The sequence below is a fragment of the Physcomitrium patens genome, chromosome 4 (genome assembly GCF_059467195.1).
Source record: "Physcomitrium patens ecotype Gransden chromosome 4, ASM5946719v1, whole genome shotgun sequence".
In the NCBI taxonomy this organism is placed as follows: domain Eukaryota; kingdom Viridiplantae; phylum Streptophyta; class Bryopsida; order Funariales; family Funariaceae; genus Physcomitrium; species Physcomitrium patens.
In genome coordinates this window covers 18,986,973-19,002,702 of record NC_143413.1, presented here as the reverse complement: position 1 = coordinate 19,002,702, position 15,730 = coordinate 18,986,973, and the positions used below count along the sequence as shown (strand labels likewise).

Here is a 15,730-nt window from a genome sequence, read left to right as displayed (position 1 = left end):
CCCCGAGAACTTATGGTTATCTCTATCAACATTACCCCAGTCCCAAGATGAACCTTGCATCTTCACATTCAAATCGGCTGATGCATGGGACGTGTTCAGTAATTGACCGGATTCAAAACAGTTGAAGGCTAATCACTCGCCGTGAATCATTGCACGTACCAAAATCATTTTGAAAGCACGTACGATTATGGAGCCACCAATCTTATTTCTATTCAGTGAACAAACAGAAAGTGGGCCAAGATATGTAATGAATTCTCAATTCAAACAAATATGTCATGGTCCTCAAGCAAATTTTCGGCCATGTCAATTTCAATCTTTAGCATCATGTGAGCACATCACAAGAAGAAACAATTTTCTTCAATTAACGCTTGACAGTTTATGCAGCTAATCCCAGCGGCAGATTCTTGCTGATATCCACATGAAATCTGCTGTCTTCGATCCAGCGTTGTCGAATAGCAGCTTTATCATCTTCTACAGTGCAAACCTCGCATAAAATCTTTCAAGCATCGATGCGGAAGCCTACGAACATCCTCCAGCAAGCACATGAGAACAAACCTTCTGCCAGGCTTGTGATCAAGCCAGGACAACACTGCTGTGGATGATTCAACCCCTTACTCAACCGTGCCACACCCTTCCTCTTTGATACACTTTTGAATGACCGCCTCCACTTTCCTGTGTTTCAAATCCAGATTTTGGAGGTAGCTTACAAATTCCTGTGGTCTGCGATTAGGATCGGGAATGAAAGCATGCGTACTGGAATCATCAGATTCCAACATTACCCTCTGTGGTCTCGTTTCAACTAAAGTTTCTTCGGTGCTGGTTGCAGTCTGCAGCTGTGAAACTTTCCCATCATTCTTTTGAATTTCTAGAAAAAGATCCATATTGTCTTCTGCTTGCACGGCCCCAGTTTGGCCTTCCTGGTTCCATTGCTGGTCGCCCTCACTTGTGTCCTCTGAGACTGTCTCAGACTCGACAGATTCTGCAGTCAAAGCTTCTAATTCCACAATCACAATGCTGAAATCAGTGGCATCTGTTGGTCCCACGATTTCAATTCCACTTGTGCCTTCTTGCTCAGGCTCCACTACTTCCACCACGTTTCCGACGACTGTGGAGTCTGCCGTGCTGTCCATCGTACCTTCCACTTGAACATTATCTTTTACCAACAATGAAGACATGACATTCAGATTTTTTTTTTTTTGTTTTGTTTTTTTGTATGCAAATCCGAATATCAAATGATTTCATGATAACAAATACTATGAAAGTCACTTCATGGATAAGTAGCTACTACACATAATCTGGTAAACGTCCATTACGTGGGGTAACTTCAACAATATCACAAAACTACAAAATGAACCTCAGTCGGTGACAAGAAAGAGATGTTGACATCGAGAGCAAGTGTAAGAAGCATTACCTTCGGAAACCATGTTCTTTACGAGTTTAAACCCCGGAAAGGCCTTGCGGCCGGGAAAAGAAACAGTGTACCCATGTGGAGAGATGGTGAAGTATGTCGCCCCTGTTAGCAACAATACAACTACGCTGACCAGGAGAACATGCTTCGCACCCATACCATTGCTCGTCATCGTGAAGGAATCAGCAGTATTAGACGCGCGATCGCAGATAGAATTCTACCCGGTCGGATGGCATGCAGCCACGAAGACAGTCTCTGCGACAGTTGAGGAGCAAGTCCAACCACAGACCCCAGAGTAAGTACAGGACGATGACACCATTGCATTGCAAACGACTCCGACAGTGCAAACATCATCTTCATTTCAAACGGTATGTAACCATCACTGGGGTTTTCAACCATCACATTCCACCAAAACAAAATTTGAAGTTCAATCCCCAAGAAGCGGGAGACTCCACCATTCATACCGACAGTAGCCATCCAGACTGCGATCGCAACATACCTACTAACCCTCCTGAAGCGCACCACGAGAGGACAAACAATGGCTAAAGTCCCATGTAAAGGAGCTCTGCAGAATATTGTGCAACAAGAACATCGCCTTCCATTGACAATTGTAGAAGCCATCGGGCTCGGCGGCGTCTGGTTGCACAGTTTAATGGCAAAACCCACAATTACTGCACAAGCTACAGTCGTCGCAAATCGCGAGGATTCGGGGCGGACATGTTCAATTCGAAACACATGGTGTTGTTATTAGGGTCAACCTGAAGCGATGAATGAACGTTAATTCCACGAAAGCTGTTGAACAGATGAAATCGGTGTTGGGGACTTGGGATGGAGCGTGTGGCTGGGCCTGGCTGGGGAACCTGCGGTGGTGACCCGTCTTCGGCGGCGGAGAGGAGAACAAATCCCTCAGCAGGGTACGCTATTACTCCTTTCCGCTTCCAGTCACCGTAGCGTTGCATTGCGTCGCAGTAGGAGCGCTCTAGTCGCGGCCACGATGGTACGATTTTGTTGCGTTTCTCCCTGGGATGTTATTTTTGTTGCCAATCGAGTTCCTTACTGGATCTTACACACCACTGGGTATTCTATTTGGGCCGAAACTGGCGAGACTAGGGTTAGGGTTTTGTAATTTTGAGGCAGATCTTTGTGTGTTTTCGTTATAGTAACTGTGAATGTATTTTAGTTGTTGATATCTGTCGTGTGCAGTGTTTTTTTAGGGTTTCGCATTGAGCTAGTGGTTGGATTGTTGGTGTTATCTGATAGGATTGAATGGCGGATGCGTGAGCCCTAGTTTATCTTGTCTGAGTGATTGTGCATGTTGAATTTGAGGTTTGGGGCTCGTAACTTTTGTTGATGGTATGGAATAGGTGAACGTTCCGAAGACGAAGAAGTCCTTCTGTCCGGGGAAGGCATGCAAGAAGCACACCCTTCACAAGGTGACTCAGTACAAGAAGGGGAAGGACAGCTTGTACGTCCAAGGTATGTACTGACAGTTACTCAGCTCATACAGGACCTAGCCAAGGAAATGTGTTTGTCTTGGTGTCTCCCTTACAAAATGAACCTTGTAAGAGTTTTTGAATTGCTATCACGATGGACATCGTAGCTTTTGTACGTCGATGCATGTTACAGTTGAATGGACTTTTACCTGAAAGATTTGCGCCGTGGCGAAGATTTTGCTGATATCGAAGTGACTATCCTGCCCTTAATTCAGACTTTTCTTGAACAGTCTAGACTTTAATACCTAAGTAATGTTACTAGTTGAGCAGCAATGCACACTACATCATTAATGATCAACCCTGCCCTGTATTCTGCCAGGAAAGAGGCGTTATGACAGGAAACAGTCCGGATATGGAGGTCAGACCAAGCCCGTCTTTCATAAAAAGGTTAGCTTAACTCTGTTGTATGTCTTGGATCAATATGTTGTGACTCCTTTCAGTGGCTGCCTAAATCTCATGCAGTTAAATACTTTAACTATTTAATTTAGTGATTGTATATGTTGCTTTTTGACTATGCTCACCAGAATCTTGTGCGTGCAGGCTAAGACCACGAAGAAGATTGTGCTTAGGTTGCAATGCCAGGCCTGCAAGCACGTGACACAACATCCTATCAAGGTAAGTAAGTTCTCGTCCTTTCGAGGGCTCGTCTGTTTCTGACGAGGATTACCTTGGAAGTCTTGGTCATCAGCTATCTCATATTTAATGAGTTATTTTCGTTTTTTTAAGTTTCTTTGAGTCATATTCTCCCCTTTCCTCCCCTCACTCTCCTTTTCTCTGGGGTGTTACGTCTCATTTCTCTCAAGCGGTTTCACAATGATCACCCCTCAATTTGAAGGGCCTAATACGTAGTATTAAATTCTGCAGCGATGCAAGCATTTCGAGATTGGAGGAGACAAGAAGGGCAAGGGTACTCAGCTCTTCTAGGCATCACGTCAGGTCCAACTAGAGTCTGGAGTGTTGATAACATGCATTGAATTTCAGTGCACTATGCAAATTTTGTAACACGTACCTGAGGTTCGCAGTTGTTTTTGGGTGTCCTTTGTTGATCCTTCTTTTTTTTACGGCACTTTCAATGCGTGTTACTCAACTGGTTTATTTCAATGTGTCAAATTATGAATTTTCTCAGTTTAGTCTAACACTTTATATTTGTGTATCAAGTTTCTTGTCTTGGTTTAAGGTAATGAGTCGGAATAGCCTGCAGTTGCGTAATGGCTAAATTATTGATTCTAACTCGAGTCTATAGGGGGCTGACCCCAAACCTAGCCGAAAAGAAGTAATTTTAGTTCCACATGCATGGCTTCGTAGTCCTTGGTGTGTCATCAACTCAACACAACCGCTTTTTTGTGACTGTTAGTCCTCTTCAGAACATCAATATCAAAACACTGAATTTAAGATCATGCGTGCGAATGTGAGTTTTCAAAATGAGTGTCTTCTTAGTGAATTCTTGTTAGTTCCTGGACCCAGAAAGGGAGGTTTGGTTTTTCAATCTAGTGCTGCAGTCAGTAAAATCCCTATATTCTGTGATATTTAGATTTACAAACAGAAAGATCATATTCTACTTCATTCAAGTACCAACTCATAAACATTGTTGTTTACATCGCATCGTCCGAAAATCAGGTACAGAGTAACAACACAATTACTCAGAAATGCTCTAGTACACGAATCAGACACGAACCACATACGACTCCGTCAGCTTCTTTAACGCACCAATAGCTAACACATAGAAAATAAATAGCTACAGCCTGTGCGCGTAGATTGACATTAATCTTGCATCAAATTACAATGAAATGCTTGCAAATACTAAATTCAACATAGGGTGTTTATGCATGGCTAGGCAATAGATTACTACGAAACATGTAATTTGCAGAAGATTTTTATATTCAGAATCAATTTTGAAAGGCCATGGTTTGAATGTAAAATAATTAAGATCGTACTTTACTTCATTTGGGAAAATAGAGTGGTCTATTAGAAGTCTAAGTTTTTGGATATAATTCAAATTGAGAGGAAGCTATGTTATGGGATAAATCATTTAATTTAGATTTCTTAATAATTGTGTTACATTACTAAATTTGGTAAATAATATCTTGATTTTACTAAATAAAAATAAGCATAAAAGGGACTTTTTCAATTGGCATCGGGTATCGAAAGCAAATTTTGGTATTACTTGTTTACTTTTTGTAACAACTATCTCTTTTGGGGTAGACCTAATATTAATTCTAAAGGGCAACACCATCCAAGAGCACGTCATCTCATTTTTTCTTCTCACGTCTCTTTGAGTAATTTTTCTGAATATAAAAACAACCAAAAGCGACTTCCCAATCGCAGGAAAACCCAAGTTTAGAAAGTTGCAACTTCCTACCTTCTCTCCCAAATATAAAGGCTGTTCTTAAAATTCATCATCAAGAATTAGTACAATAATAAAATACTTAACACAACAGTTTAATTTCTTATGTATTGCCAAATAGAGATCAAACCATGAAAAACAACATTTACTTGTAGTTGATGTACATCCAACTCCACAAACAAATCAATGGGGCATGCTCAATAGCTATACTTCAAAGATAAAGAAAACACACCACCCCAGAACACGAGACTAAAACTCCACAACTTGATATTTTTTTACCCCATAGCAACGAAAAGCTCCTCATTGAATATGAAAACCCATGCACAAACAAACCAAACACGTGGTCCGGAAAACGATTAGCAAAGCACAAACATGTTGACAATGAGATGGAGAAAAGGAGGGACACTAAAACTTCTTCCTACGAAAAGGTTGTCAGAGAAGTTGACGTATGAGGATATGAAGGTAGATATTTATATGTACATAGGTAACAGAATACAAAATGTACGTCTGTCTGAGTGGCAAAGCTTATCTACATAACACAAGCAAAACTACAAGTTGAGAACTTGATAGGGCAATTATCACAAGGAATCGCATCACATCTCGCGTCGTTTAGAAGAATTTTGCATTGAATCGTCGTCTTTGGAGCACAGTGGTGTGATCAACTTGACAGCGAATGACATTAGCAGTTTTGTGGCATCGTTCCGGATCGATGACGGCCTTCAGGAGCGGAGGAGGAGCACGGATTGTCGCAGAGTTGGTTCTTCTTTCGTGGATCTTTCTCACATATTCTTCTGGTGGAATCGTGTCAGCACAGGCCGCCCAGCCGGAGAAGTTTCCGTATTACAATCTCTGGGCGTCGCAGGATGGCGAAACCCACTTCGCCGCATGCAACATGCAGGGTTTCAACCTGACGCCATACGCTTCGTTGCCGCAGTACTTGCGGACGGACTTCGGCGGGGAACCGATCGAGATGGTGTTTACGGAGCTGCCCGTGGCATTAGACCAGCCACTGCACAGCCCTCCTCAGGTTCAATTTGTCATCACTCTCTCGGGATCCTGGTACGTGCCAACACCTGACGCCAATTCCTTCGTCGCTAGATATACTGAATGGGACTACGAAAGCAAAAGCGTTGTATTCGTGAGTATCTGAAATTGCTCTTACTTGCTCTTGTGGGTGGTTTTTCGATCGAATTCCACAGGTTTACGAAGACTAGCGACGGCACTCGGCATGAGTACGTCGCTGGAGACATCATGTTTCAAGACAACACAAAGAATTCCTCAGCTGACAAGCAGCCCCAGCACTACTCAGGCACCGTAGGAGACGTGCCTTGCCATCAGCTAGTCGTTCAAATCTCCAGGCCTCCTCAAGTGGACAGTCCATGCCCTTTTTAACGCAGATATCAAGAAGTATATCAATAACTTGATTATTTTTCAATAGATCGATTAAATGGAATCGAATGTTAATAAACGGGACTGGTATTTGCAATATTTTGGCTGAGCGTGAAGTACATGGATTGTAAACGGGTGAGAGAAAGAAATAAAATCCTCATATACTTTTCCTTCGAAGTCAAAGATGAGGCTAGGCGATAAAAACATCATATCCCTGTGTGTTGGCTTCGATGCAGGCCCCAGAGTATAAAACATCACAAGTTCAAAAGGATTTCAACTTTTATTAACATAAATCTTTAGTCAGCAACCAGCTCCAACTACTCCCGTCTTTTCTCGAATGCTCAGCAGAATTTCAAAGCTGCTTCTGCGTGAGGGCCTTGTGAAGTTCGCAAGCTATGACTAACTCCGCAGCGATGCTGGGCTCGTTCGCAGAGTGGCCGGCCGAAGTTACAAGCTGCATACAGGCAATTTTAGCAACATGAGAATCCTATGAATTGTTTGTAACCTCATACAGAATTAGGTCCGAAATTTACCAAAATATACCAATAAATTCTTTACAAGACAAACTAGTGGCAAAACAATCTGTTAGCTAACTTCAACATCAGTAGAAGAATGCGGTTCTCTATCACATACACTTAAGAATTTGCAGGGTAGGTGTTTACTCTGAAGTCTGCTTCAGGCCATGCCCTGTGTAGATCCCATGCCGATACCATGGGGCAAACCATATCATATCGCCCCTGTACATGCAGCTACTGATTAGGATTAAAATAAATAGAAAACTCGTAGAAGATTTCTAGGAGAGCAATATTTCGTGATAAAGATAAAATTGACATGCATGACCATCTGACGACAGATAACCAGGAGGGAGTCGTTGCTAACCTGAACAATTACAGCAGGAATGTGCCGAATCTTGTCGATGTTCTCTAAGAGGAAAGAATCGGTTCGGAAAAAACCCTTGTTCCGAAAGTAATGATTTTCAACTCGTGCAAAGGCCTGCAGCAAATCCCAAGTCAAAAGAAAAATTTGGTAAACGTTGTAGAATTCGCAGAGGGATATCACCGATAGTCACCACTTCATTCACAGCGCTTGATTATCAGGAAGATTACGGCAAGATTGGTATTGGGAAGTAATTTATTCACCCAATCGGTCAGGGACGAAAAGCAACTTCGAGGTGAAAAATGACGTACCAAGGCGAATTTCTCATTTTCACCACGTTTCAGAGATTCATCATTTGGCACTAAATATGAAGTTGCCATCTCCCAGTTAGTCCAGGCCTTCGCCGCTGCAAGCTGAGAAAACAAGACACATTCAGTGTATGTAATTGTAACTCAATTCCAATCACTTTTGAATTTTTGAATTTTGAATTTTTTCAAACAAAGGTCTAGATATCTCATTGAAACCAATGAAAAAAATAATCATGTGGAATGACGATCCAAAAGTTTGTACGACTGGGGATACCTGAACTGATTCATCTGGGCTATTTAGACGCTTACTGTAGGCTTCTAAGAAGTCGCCGCGTTCTTCTACTGGAATATGGCCACGATATGGCTCCCAAGCTGCATGCCCCCTTGCAAGAAGGAGTTTCATTGCATGTGATCAGAAAACTATCACTATCGCAAATTAAATAAGATTAGAAGAAGAAAAAAGAAAAAAGAAAAAAGAAACAGCAGTACCTAAGATGTACATCGAAAATAGTGGCAAGACAAATTCACATTCAAGAGAAGTTGCAGAGACGAACATTATCTACACTGCAAGATTGAAGGAGGAAGTAAAAGGATCTTTTCCCCACCATCAGGATAGATTGCAGCTGCGCCTCCCTGATAGAACCAGTCGATCTCCTTTTTCCTCAACAAGAATATCCCTCGCATGATGACCCCAGTTACCTGAGTACCAATGTGTTCGTGAAGCCGCACCATGGACTTTTAAATCATTAGAATTATTGATATTGGCAGCAAGAAAGACTTCAACAAGACCTGATGACAGGAATTCATACAACATTCATATATGGTACATGCAAAGGTGAGACCTAAGCTGCACAGAGGAGGCATATATGGTAAGTAAATGAAAGGATGAAGGCAACCCACTCTCTCTGGATACGATTGTGTGTATGTCAAAGCCAGCGTGCTTCCCCACGACCCCCCGAAGACCTGTAAATGCTCATCATGTGGAAAATAATTTCAATAGCCGGAAGTATCTTGTAGGGTTCCATATTTGAGGCTTGAAGATACTTCCGCATATGGACAAAGAGCCAGAGTGAACGAAAATGAGCTTACCAACCAGGAAGGCTACTCACCTGCCATTTCTCAATCTTCAGATGCCCCCGAAGTTTCTCGATGTCACTAACCAGGGCCCATGTTGTATTGTCCTCCAAGCACGCATGTGGAGTGCTCTTGCCTGCCCCTCTCTGTTAACCAAATCGCACCATTTATACCAGTCCTCAACATTGATTACTTGGTTCTTACTCCAATGAGAGTTTGTAATACACATTAAAGGTATAGCAGACAGGAGAACACCCTACCTGGTCAAACAAAATGATGCGGTAGAATTCTGGGTCAAAAAATCGCCGGTTGCCACCACTTGTGCCACTTCCGGGTCCGCCATGCAGGAATAAGATCGGCTGCAGAATACAGTACCCTCAAATCAATACTTCATGAAACCATAATAGAGAAAGCATAATCATTTAACTACAGCATTTCCACACTTGGAAAGTTGTAAATTAGAGAACATGGACACCAGAGGCATGTAGCGAGTTCAGATTGTACCCACCTGCCCCTCTGGATTACCACTTTCTTCCCAGTAGAGCGAATGAATATCTGACACTTGAAGAAAACCAGTGCGGTTGGGTTCAATAGGAGGATAAATCTCTGAACGGGCAGAAGAATTCTTCACACCGAGCTTCGCGAATCGAGCCGCCAAGTCACCGGTGACATCTTGATTTTCTTTAAGAGGCCTCATGTTCATAGACTCTGGGAAATATATGACACACAGATTAGCCCAGCTACAGTTGAATTCAAACTAAGTTGCTCATGAAGACTTTTACGTTGGGCTGGGGATCAATCTAACCCAGAGAGCAAGGCGTCGCAGATCCCCTCCCCCCCCCCCCCCCCCCCCCCAATATATCCAATAATTGCAAGTGCATCCCAAAAACATTCCGGCTTTAGCACCTCCAAAACACACAAGTTGCTGTTGACATCTAAACTATGATGAATATTCCTCGGGCCATCAAAATCTTACCACCCTAGCGGACCGCATCGGATCGTTTCTTATCCGGGAAAAAAAACTATTATAATCTAAAGACTCATCAAATTCCACGCTTCCACGAGTCAGAAGATCTACGAAGGCCGAACCTAACCTCCTGTTCATCCCTACTGCAAAAGAAAACGCCATCCGCAACTACTTAACATTCCAAACCCTAAATTCCCAACCATCATCCACACCTTCACGTTCACACAAATTGCATCACACCAACCCTGCGAGAATCTTCACAAAAACTGAAGCCGGAGCGAGATAAGAAACGGAGCCTACGAGACATACGATTGCAAATTCCCAGGAGCGATGTGGTGGGCCGGGTCCAGGCAAGGGCATATACAAGGGTGGCACGAGGAGGAGTCGTATAGGGAATACAAGGAACTACAGGGGCGAGTGGAGACGAGAATAGCCGGCTGACTGTAGTGGTGGCAGAAGAGGACCCGCAATGAGTTGAGAAAAGCGCGAGGCAACCATGATGACCAGCCATGAATTCAGACATATGACGTTAACTCGGACAAATCATACGCAAATCTTGCCCAAAATCGTGATCAACACTTGCGAAATGAATGAGTTGAACGTCCATCCGCAGCGGATGCGTGTTTCATTCTCGTTCAAAGGGAGGAAGCAAATCGGGTGTGAATGCTAAGAGTTCCCAAAGAAACGACTAACCATTATCAAGCAATGAGGTCCAGGGGTGCAGCATCAACAGCTTCGATCTGAGTGTGGAAGCATGCAGTTCCGTTCTTCGTTACTTGTCTCCACCATAGTTGCATTTGTTGAAGAGGGGGCCTCGAGGAGTGTTTTTTACTGTTAATGCTTGATTGTTAGCATTGCTGTTGTTTGCATCAAGTCTTCATATCAGAGGCCACTGTCATATCCCTTTCCCTTAAAATAACGAAACGGAGTACCTCGCTCGTAGTTATCCCAGCAAGTTTGATCGCAGAGCCCATGCCTTGAACTGGATAGAATATCACGGACGAGAAGAAAACTCTTGCATCTGCATCCTTAAGTCCTAATATATGCATTTTGCACTGCGTATATGGATGCGAAGGATAGGCTGCAAGTTGTTTGTGACGGACTTCGTGATTTCTTAGGACAAATTTCAATTCCATAGTCCCGTTTCTGACACAAGTATTTACCTCCAGAATGTATATAGGTTGCAGGTTGTTGCTTTTATAGTTTTGACATTCTATGTTCTAGAGTGGTTACTTCAGTGGGTTGGGCTTCTGATGAAGGTTGCAATATAACTTGGTGATGGAGATGAGTCTCTACTAGTTTCTCGATAGTGATGAAGGAATATAGGTTAAGAGCTTCTGACATGCAGATTCAAGGATTCTTGAGTTTGGGGTTCTTGATGTCGTTCTTCATCCAGTGACGCGAGCTCGCAATATGTAAAACAAATCCTAAGAGCTGGGGGTCCCAAAAAGAACTCCTTGTTGAATGGGTTCTTTTTTCTGTACAGCTTCATACAAAATTTTGGGGAGTTCAATCAAGTGAGGAGATTATGGCGTCGAGGGTGATCCAAACCAGAAACAGACATTCACTCATGGCCATATGCTCGGCACGTTCTCTCTCCTTCACCTCATTGTCGTTTCCATCAAACGTCGAACTCGCCTGATAGCCACTAAAAAGTTGGTTAGAACGGATCTAAGAGCCTTAGACACTCAATAATTTTCAACGCTGCCGTCCTGTTCCTACTCATAAATTTTTGATGCGAGGATGTAAGAGTAAGACGGATCCTCTCTTTGATTTAGGTCATTCTACACTGCAACTTCCCCGTTGCAGATCAATATTCTGCCATGGCGAATTCGTGCGACATTGATGTGCTCTATCTGGAAATTTTGCCGTAGATTGTAGAAGAGCAGGAAGTATGCCTCTGAATGGAGTAAACGAAGAGATCAATAATTTCCAGGCTATTTCTCAGCTTCATAAAAAACGCATGTACTTCAACTACATCCACTGTACTTGTAGCATGTTCTAGATCGCTGATCGATCTGAAATGAGCGTGCCCAATTTGATGCGTTGTCACAAACTCGACGGGCTTTTGTGACTGTTCGCAGGGCAACTGATGCAGTGGGGGAAGATGATAATAACTTGGGCCCATTGGACATCCATGATTTAACCATCTCCGTCATGACCAACCGCTGCAAAAAGTGAGACATTTGTAGAACAGCTCCACCCTTTGTAACGTCTGTATGAGCGTTTAGTATATTTGATCTTCAAGTGAAATCCCTGTTGTAAGATTCTCATGGGAGCTCGAGTGCTTCAGAACGAAGCTTCCATCCATTAAAATGAAGGAGGTTCAACCCAATGAACAAATTGTTCATATTCAATTTGATAGTTGCTTTAAGCATTCTTGAAGGTAGTCTGGACGATAACCGGAGATGAGTCAACTCCAGGTAGGCACGATAGGAGCTCACTGTGTGTATTAGCACATTTGATATACGTACATCCAGATGAATTCAGTACATAAGGTCATCATACACAAGACAATAACAACCACAACTAGGGGATATACATATATGAAGCCCGTGTAGCCAACATTCAGAACAAACCTGCAGCGGCACCTTCACTAACGCAGTTGCATCAAAAAAATTCTTTCTGCAAGAATATGAGCTTCAAACCAATACAACATACCCCAGATAAAGTATCAGATTTTGTCTGCTAAGACCGACAGTAAACCTTTGAAGAGCCTCTTCTGACTCTAGAAATCGGCAGCCAAACTTTGACCTATTTACAACTGCATCTATATTACTCCCACTCACGAGCCTAGTGCTCTCTATTCGGAAGCAAGTGAAGCTTCGAGACCTTGCAACTCTAGACGCCAGGCTTCTAATTTTTCGGTTTGCTCAGAACTCAATGAAGTACCTGGTGAGGAAGTTTCTTTAAGCTCCATCAATCGAATCTTCTTTTTCAAAGCTCGGATCCGCTTATCCAACGTTACATTTGCAGAATCAGCTTGTTCAGATGGATTAAGTTGCTGCCCTTCACCGGTTGTGGAAACCTTCAACGTACTGAGATGATCGGAGATATTGCTGACGCCATCACTAGCAGGAGACTCTTGACTAGATGGTGCATTCACAGTCTGTGTGGTTGACAGATCACTAGAATTAGAAGTTTCCTACTGAAAACAACAGGAAGGTTGGAAAATATATATATATATATATATATAAATCAAGCTTCAGACTTCGATGTCCTGGACAAAGTGATGGATAATGACTAAGTTCACATTAAATCGGTACTCTGCATGCAAGGATGGCCGGGTTAGTAGCACCAGCGATTTCCAAAGAGGAAATATCACAGCTCCTTCAAAAACAAGCAAATGTTACAATGAAGTTTCGAACTCTTAACAAAACTCTAAACTCTCTCCAATCTCCTTAGAAACCTTCCAGATACCCACGGAAAAAAAGAAAGAGAAAAAGAAGAATTGTGGGGTCACAACATTAACTAACATGTAAAACTTAAATTATTGAACACAATACTCAAGTTTATAATGAGACCAAAATCACTCATTGGATTGCACACACGAGTGCATGAGCATTCGTTAGAAAGCTACAAGATGTAACACCGATCATCTTGAATAAGTTTCGACTTATCAATGACGGTGCCATCAGCTGGGACAGGGATATGTAAAATCAAGTACTAGTGTTAAGTTTAAGATAGGATTAAACATTCCGTGAAAATGTATTTACATATCAAATAGACAAATCTTGTCCACTATCTTCTCGTGACTGCTAAAAGGGACAATGCGACCCTCTTAAAGCACGTCTTCCCACCTGTTGCCGCTGCTAGTTCCGAGACTCGATAACTACGTTGAGAAGGACCAAATACAATGCGAAGATTTCAGCCAGTAGGGCTATCAAACGAATTCAAACGACAAATGAAATGAAAGAGTTACCTGTTGCTTCTTCTCTTTCCTCTTCTCATTCTTCTTAGCCGCCTTCGTCTTTGGCTTTGCTACAGAAGTGGGATCATAGCCAGGGGGGACGTCAAGTCCCTTTCTAAGCTGCATTACCACAATTTCATTCAGCACCTGATTCCCTCATTCAGCACATGTTTTGCCTTCAATTTCACATTCAAGAAGCCGCGACGACGGGGCACGGAGGGATGCAGTAGGGGCATCCTAAACGAAAACAACTACTCAGTGAAAAACAATCTCTCATGTGTGCCATTTTCCACCTCGCTAACCATCAAAAGCAGAACCCTGCACCCCACAATGTCACTAAGGAAGAGGCAACAAAGAATGGCGCACATGTTCGATCCCAGATTGAACAACACGGCCTAGGTTAAGAACGAAGCACACGCCTGGGGAAAGAGCACCATTTATACGAATATGGGTAATGGGGAAAAAGGAAGAAAAGGGGAGTGAGGGGAAGAGAAGCAAGCACCTGAGCACCCTTGGGCTGGTAAATGGCGACTTCATCCTGGGGAGTGTAGCCCGCGCGGATGCGAATCTCCTTGCGCAGACTACCATCAGGGCGCCGCGTGGGAGCAATGACTCTGTCGGTGGCAACGTCCTTGTCGGCCATGGCTGGGTGCGATGCAGAGCAAGCGACACACACCCACACGAGAGCAGACTCACCTTCAGATCATGCTGCCAGGCATCGCTTCCTCAAGACCTCGTCCCCGAGCATCCAAGCGCGGCAGGCACAAACACACACACAAACCAGAAGAAGAAGAAGAAGAAGAAGAAGAAAAAACCCTCCCTCCCGCCCTCCTCGTCACTACGGGCTCGCCAGAATCCTGAATCCGCACACGGGCCGTGGGTGTCTCCAGGTCCCGGCGAGCCCCTGTCAGCCAGCCTCGGGACGCAGTTCTGTTCGTGCAGCCGCTTTTTCCCATTAATATCGCTGTCGTGGGTCCCGCACAGCTCCAGCGTCGTCGCTCAGACCCTGTCCTCAGACCTCAGACGTTGTCCTCGTCGCTCAGCACAGTCAGTGTTCGTAGTTGGATCCTCTTTGCCTGAATCTCCACCTTCTTCCAATTCGCTCTTGGTGGTCAAACGTCGGCTGAGTTTTCTGTATTCGGCTGCGTGCGAAAGCAGCTCAATTGCGTGAATCTCTGCCCGCTGCGTGCTGCCAAGTTAGAGAAGTAAGTGGGGGTTGGGAGGAAAGATAATAGTCGTCAGGTGCTTCAGGAGTTGATTTTAAGGCGATTCTTTTGTTCGATTTCTTCCTGTTCGTTCCACACTTGTATTTTCCAGCGGATTCAAATTGATGGATATGAGGCGATTTGTAAGTCAAACTGAGATTGGTGAAATTCAGCTTGACAACTTTTATTTTCCTCTCAACTATATAGGTAATAGCAGTTTGATTAGAAAATGGAAATTGGTTTCAGCTGGCTGGGGGGTGGGTGAATTTGCAAGCACATGGAACGCTCTAGGATTTCAATTTTACTCTGATACAGAACTGTTTCAGGAGAGTCTCGTGCTTCGGAGTGCAATCTTCGTAGATGAAAACATTTTTTGTCCAATGAAGCAGAGAATAGTTGTTCTGCATCAATGATTTATGTCGGTTAATGCTGAGCTACTTATTATCTTGCCTCTTGCTTCTTTCGAGCTGGTAGCAGAAGAGATCTTAGGGCTCTATGATATTACCGGGATCGCAGAAAATTTGGACCGACATAGGGCAACACTCACAGTGTCCAATAGTTACCAAACTGTACAAGTGAGCAAGTCTTTCTCACACAGACAGAGTCTGTTTTGAGAGCCAGTTACTTCGTTGGAGACGTACTCCACACTGCATGCCAAGTCACCCACAAGAGGAGCATCTTAGAACTCATGAATCTGGCTAGCAATGAAGGAGACAGCAATACTAGTGAAATAAATCAACGAGATTCTACTGCTTT

At 43.4% G+C, this 15,730-nt stretch overlaps 5 protein-coding genes across 14 annotated transcripts; 2 read left to right on the top strand and 3 right to left on the bottom strand.

Moving 5' to 3' along the window:
• Window positions 1-241: 241 nt before the first annotated feature.
• Window positions 242-2,236, bottom strand: LOC112281487 (uncharacterized). Its single transcript, XM_024518071.3, has 3 exons — window positions 1,908-2,236; window positions 1,412-1,663; window positions 242-1,153 (listed from the first exon to the last, which is right to left on the bottom strand). The coding sequence occupies exons 2-3, from the start codon at window positions 1,578-1,580 to the stop codon at window positions 612-614; spliced, it is 711 nt and encodes a 236-aa protein (XP_024373839.1). The 5' UTR covers window positions 1,581-1,663; window positions 1,908-2,236; the 3' UTR covers window positions 242-611.
• On the top strand, window positions 1,947-3,925 carry LOC112281492 (uncharacterized). The gene is made up of 6 exons (XM_024518077.3): window positions 1,947-2,127; window positions 2,212-2,405; window positions 2,773-2,884; window positions 3,221-3,288; window positions 3,442-3,516; window positions 3,766-3,925. Exons 1-6 carry the CDS (start codon window positions 1,947-1,949, stop codon window positions 3,823-3,825), a joined length of 690 nt encoding a protein of 229 aa, XP_024373845.2. The 3' UTR covers window positions 3,826-3,925.
• Window positions 3,926-5,700: 1,775 nt separating this feature from the next.
• Window positions 5,701-7,433, top strand: LOC112281488 (uncharacterized). 2 transcript variants are annotated; one of them, XM_024518074.3, is made up of 3 exons: window positions 5,701-6,304; window positions 6,445-6,652; window positions 6,871-7,433. In XM_024518074.3, exons 1-2 carry the CDS (start codon window positions 5,919-5,921, stop codon window positions 6,635-6,637), a joined length of 579 nt encoding a protein of 192 aa, XP_024373842.1. In that variant the 5' UTR covers window positions 5,701-5,918; the 3' UTR covers window positions 6,638-6,652; window positions 6,871-7,433. The 2 variants fall into 2 exon arrangements, with proteins under 2 accessions (XP_024373842.1, XP_024373841.1); XM_024518073.3 differs by lacking the exon at window positions 6,871-7,433 and having other exon boundaries at window positions 6,445-6,817.
• On the bottom strand, window positions 6,894-10,863 carry LOC112281485 (proline iminopeptidase). 9 transcript variants are annotated; one of them, XM_024518069.3, is made up of 11 exons: window positions 10,553-10,863; window positions 9,401-9,600; window positions 9,153-9,251; window positions 8,928-9,038; window positions 8,719-8,781; window positions 8,424-8,517; window positions 8,093-8,190; window positions 7,822-7,923; window positions 7,514-7,627; window positions 7,297-7,371; window positions 6,894-7,088 (listed from the first exon to the last, which is right to left on the bottom strand). In XM_024518069.3, exons 1-11 carry the CDS (start codon window positions 10,584-10,586, stop codon window positions 6,987-6,989), a joined length of 1,092 nt encoding a protein of 363 aa, XP_024373837.1. In that variant the 5' UTR covers window positions 10,587-10,863; the 3' UTR covers window positions 6,894-6,986. The 9 variants fall into 9 exon arrangements, with proteins under 9 accessions (XP_024373837.1, XP_024373835.1, XP_090106185.1 ...); XM_024518067.3 differs by lacking the exon at window positions 10,553-10,863 and adding an exon at window positions 10,169-10,552; XM_090250059.1 differs by lacking the exon at window positions 10,553-10,863 and adding an exon at window positions 10,169-10,527 and having other exon boundaries at window positions 7,268-7,371.
• Window positions 10,864-12,464: 1,601 nt separating this feature from the next.
• On the bottom strand, window positions 12,465-14,561 carry LOC112281490 (partner of Y14 and mago). Its single transcript, XM_024518075.3, has 3 exons — window positions 14,272-14,561; window positions 13,782-13,889; window positions 12,465-12,968 (listed from the first exon to the last, which is right to left on the bottom strand). The coding sequence occupies exons 1-3, from the start codon at window positions 14,410-14,412 to the stop codon at window positions 12,663-12,665; spliced, it is 555 nt and encodes a 184-aa protein (XP_024373843.1). The 5' UTR covers window positions 14,413-14,561; the 3' UTR covers window positions 12,465-12,662.
• Between the last annotated feature and the right edge of the window lie 1,169 nt (window positions 14,562-15,730).

Bases quoted from the DNA above. Each gene is read 5' to 3' on its own strand.
- LOC112281487 (XM_024518071.3), bottom strand. From the start codon at position 1,580: ATGACGAGCAATGGTATGGGTGCGAAGCATGTTCTCCTGGTCAGCGTA. The intron at 1,154-1,411 runs GTAATGCTTCTT...TGTTGGTAAAAG, and splicing joins AAAGAACATGGTTTCCGAAG to ATAATGTTCAAGTGGAAGGT.
- LOC112281492 (XM_024518077.3), top strand. From the start codon at position 1,947: ATGGCTAAAGTCCCATGTAAAGGAGCTCTGCAGAATATTGTGCAACAA. The intron at 2,128-2,211 runs GTTCAATTCGAA...GCTGTTGAACAG, and splicing joins CGAGGATTCGGGGCGGACAT to ATGAAATCGGTGTTGGGGAC. The intron at 3,289-3,441 runs GTTAGCTTAACT...TTGTGCGTGCAG, and splicing joins AGCCCGTCTTTCATAAAAAG to GCTAAGACCACGAAGAAGAT.
- LOC112281488 (XM_024518074.3), top strand. From the start codon at position 5,919: ATGACATTAGCAGTTTTGTGGCATCGTTCCGGATCGATGACGGCCTTC. The intron at 6,305-6,444 runs GTACGTGCCAAC...CGAATTCCACAG, and splicing joins ATCACTCTCTCGGGATCCTG to GTTTACGAAGACTAGCGACG.
- LOC112281485 (XM_024518066.3), bottom strand. From the start codon at position 10,382: ATGTCTGAATTCATGGCTGGTCATCATGGTTGCCTCGCGCTTTTCTCA. The intron at 8,191-8,423 runs GTGGGGAAAAGA...GGGGGCATGCAG, and splicing joins AGCTGCAATCTATCCTGATG to CTTGGGAGCCATATCGTGGC. The intron at 7,089-7,296 runs GTAAACACCTAC...GCCTGTATGCAG, and splicing joins GGCCTGAAGCAGACTTCAGA to CTTGTAACTTCGGCCGGCCA.
- LOC112281490 (XM_024518075.3), bottom strand. From the start codon at position 14,412: ATGGCCGACAAGGACGTTGCCACCGACAGAGTCATTGCTCCCACGCGG. The intron at 13,890-14,271 runs GTGCTTGCTTCT...GTGGTAATGCAG, and splicing joins ACCAGCCCAAGGGTGCTCAG to CTTAGAAAGGGACTTGACGT. The intron at 12,969-13,781 runs GTAACTCTTTCA...TCAACCACACAG, and splicing joins GGAAAGAGAAGAAGCAACAG to ACTGTGAATGCACCATCTAG.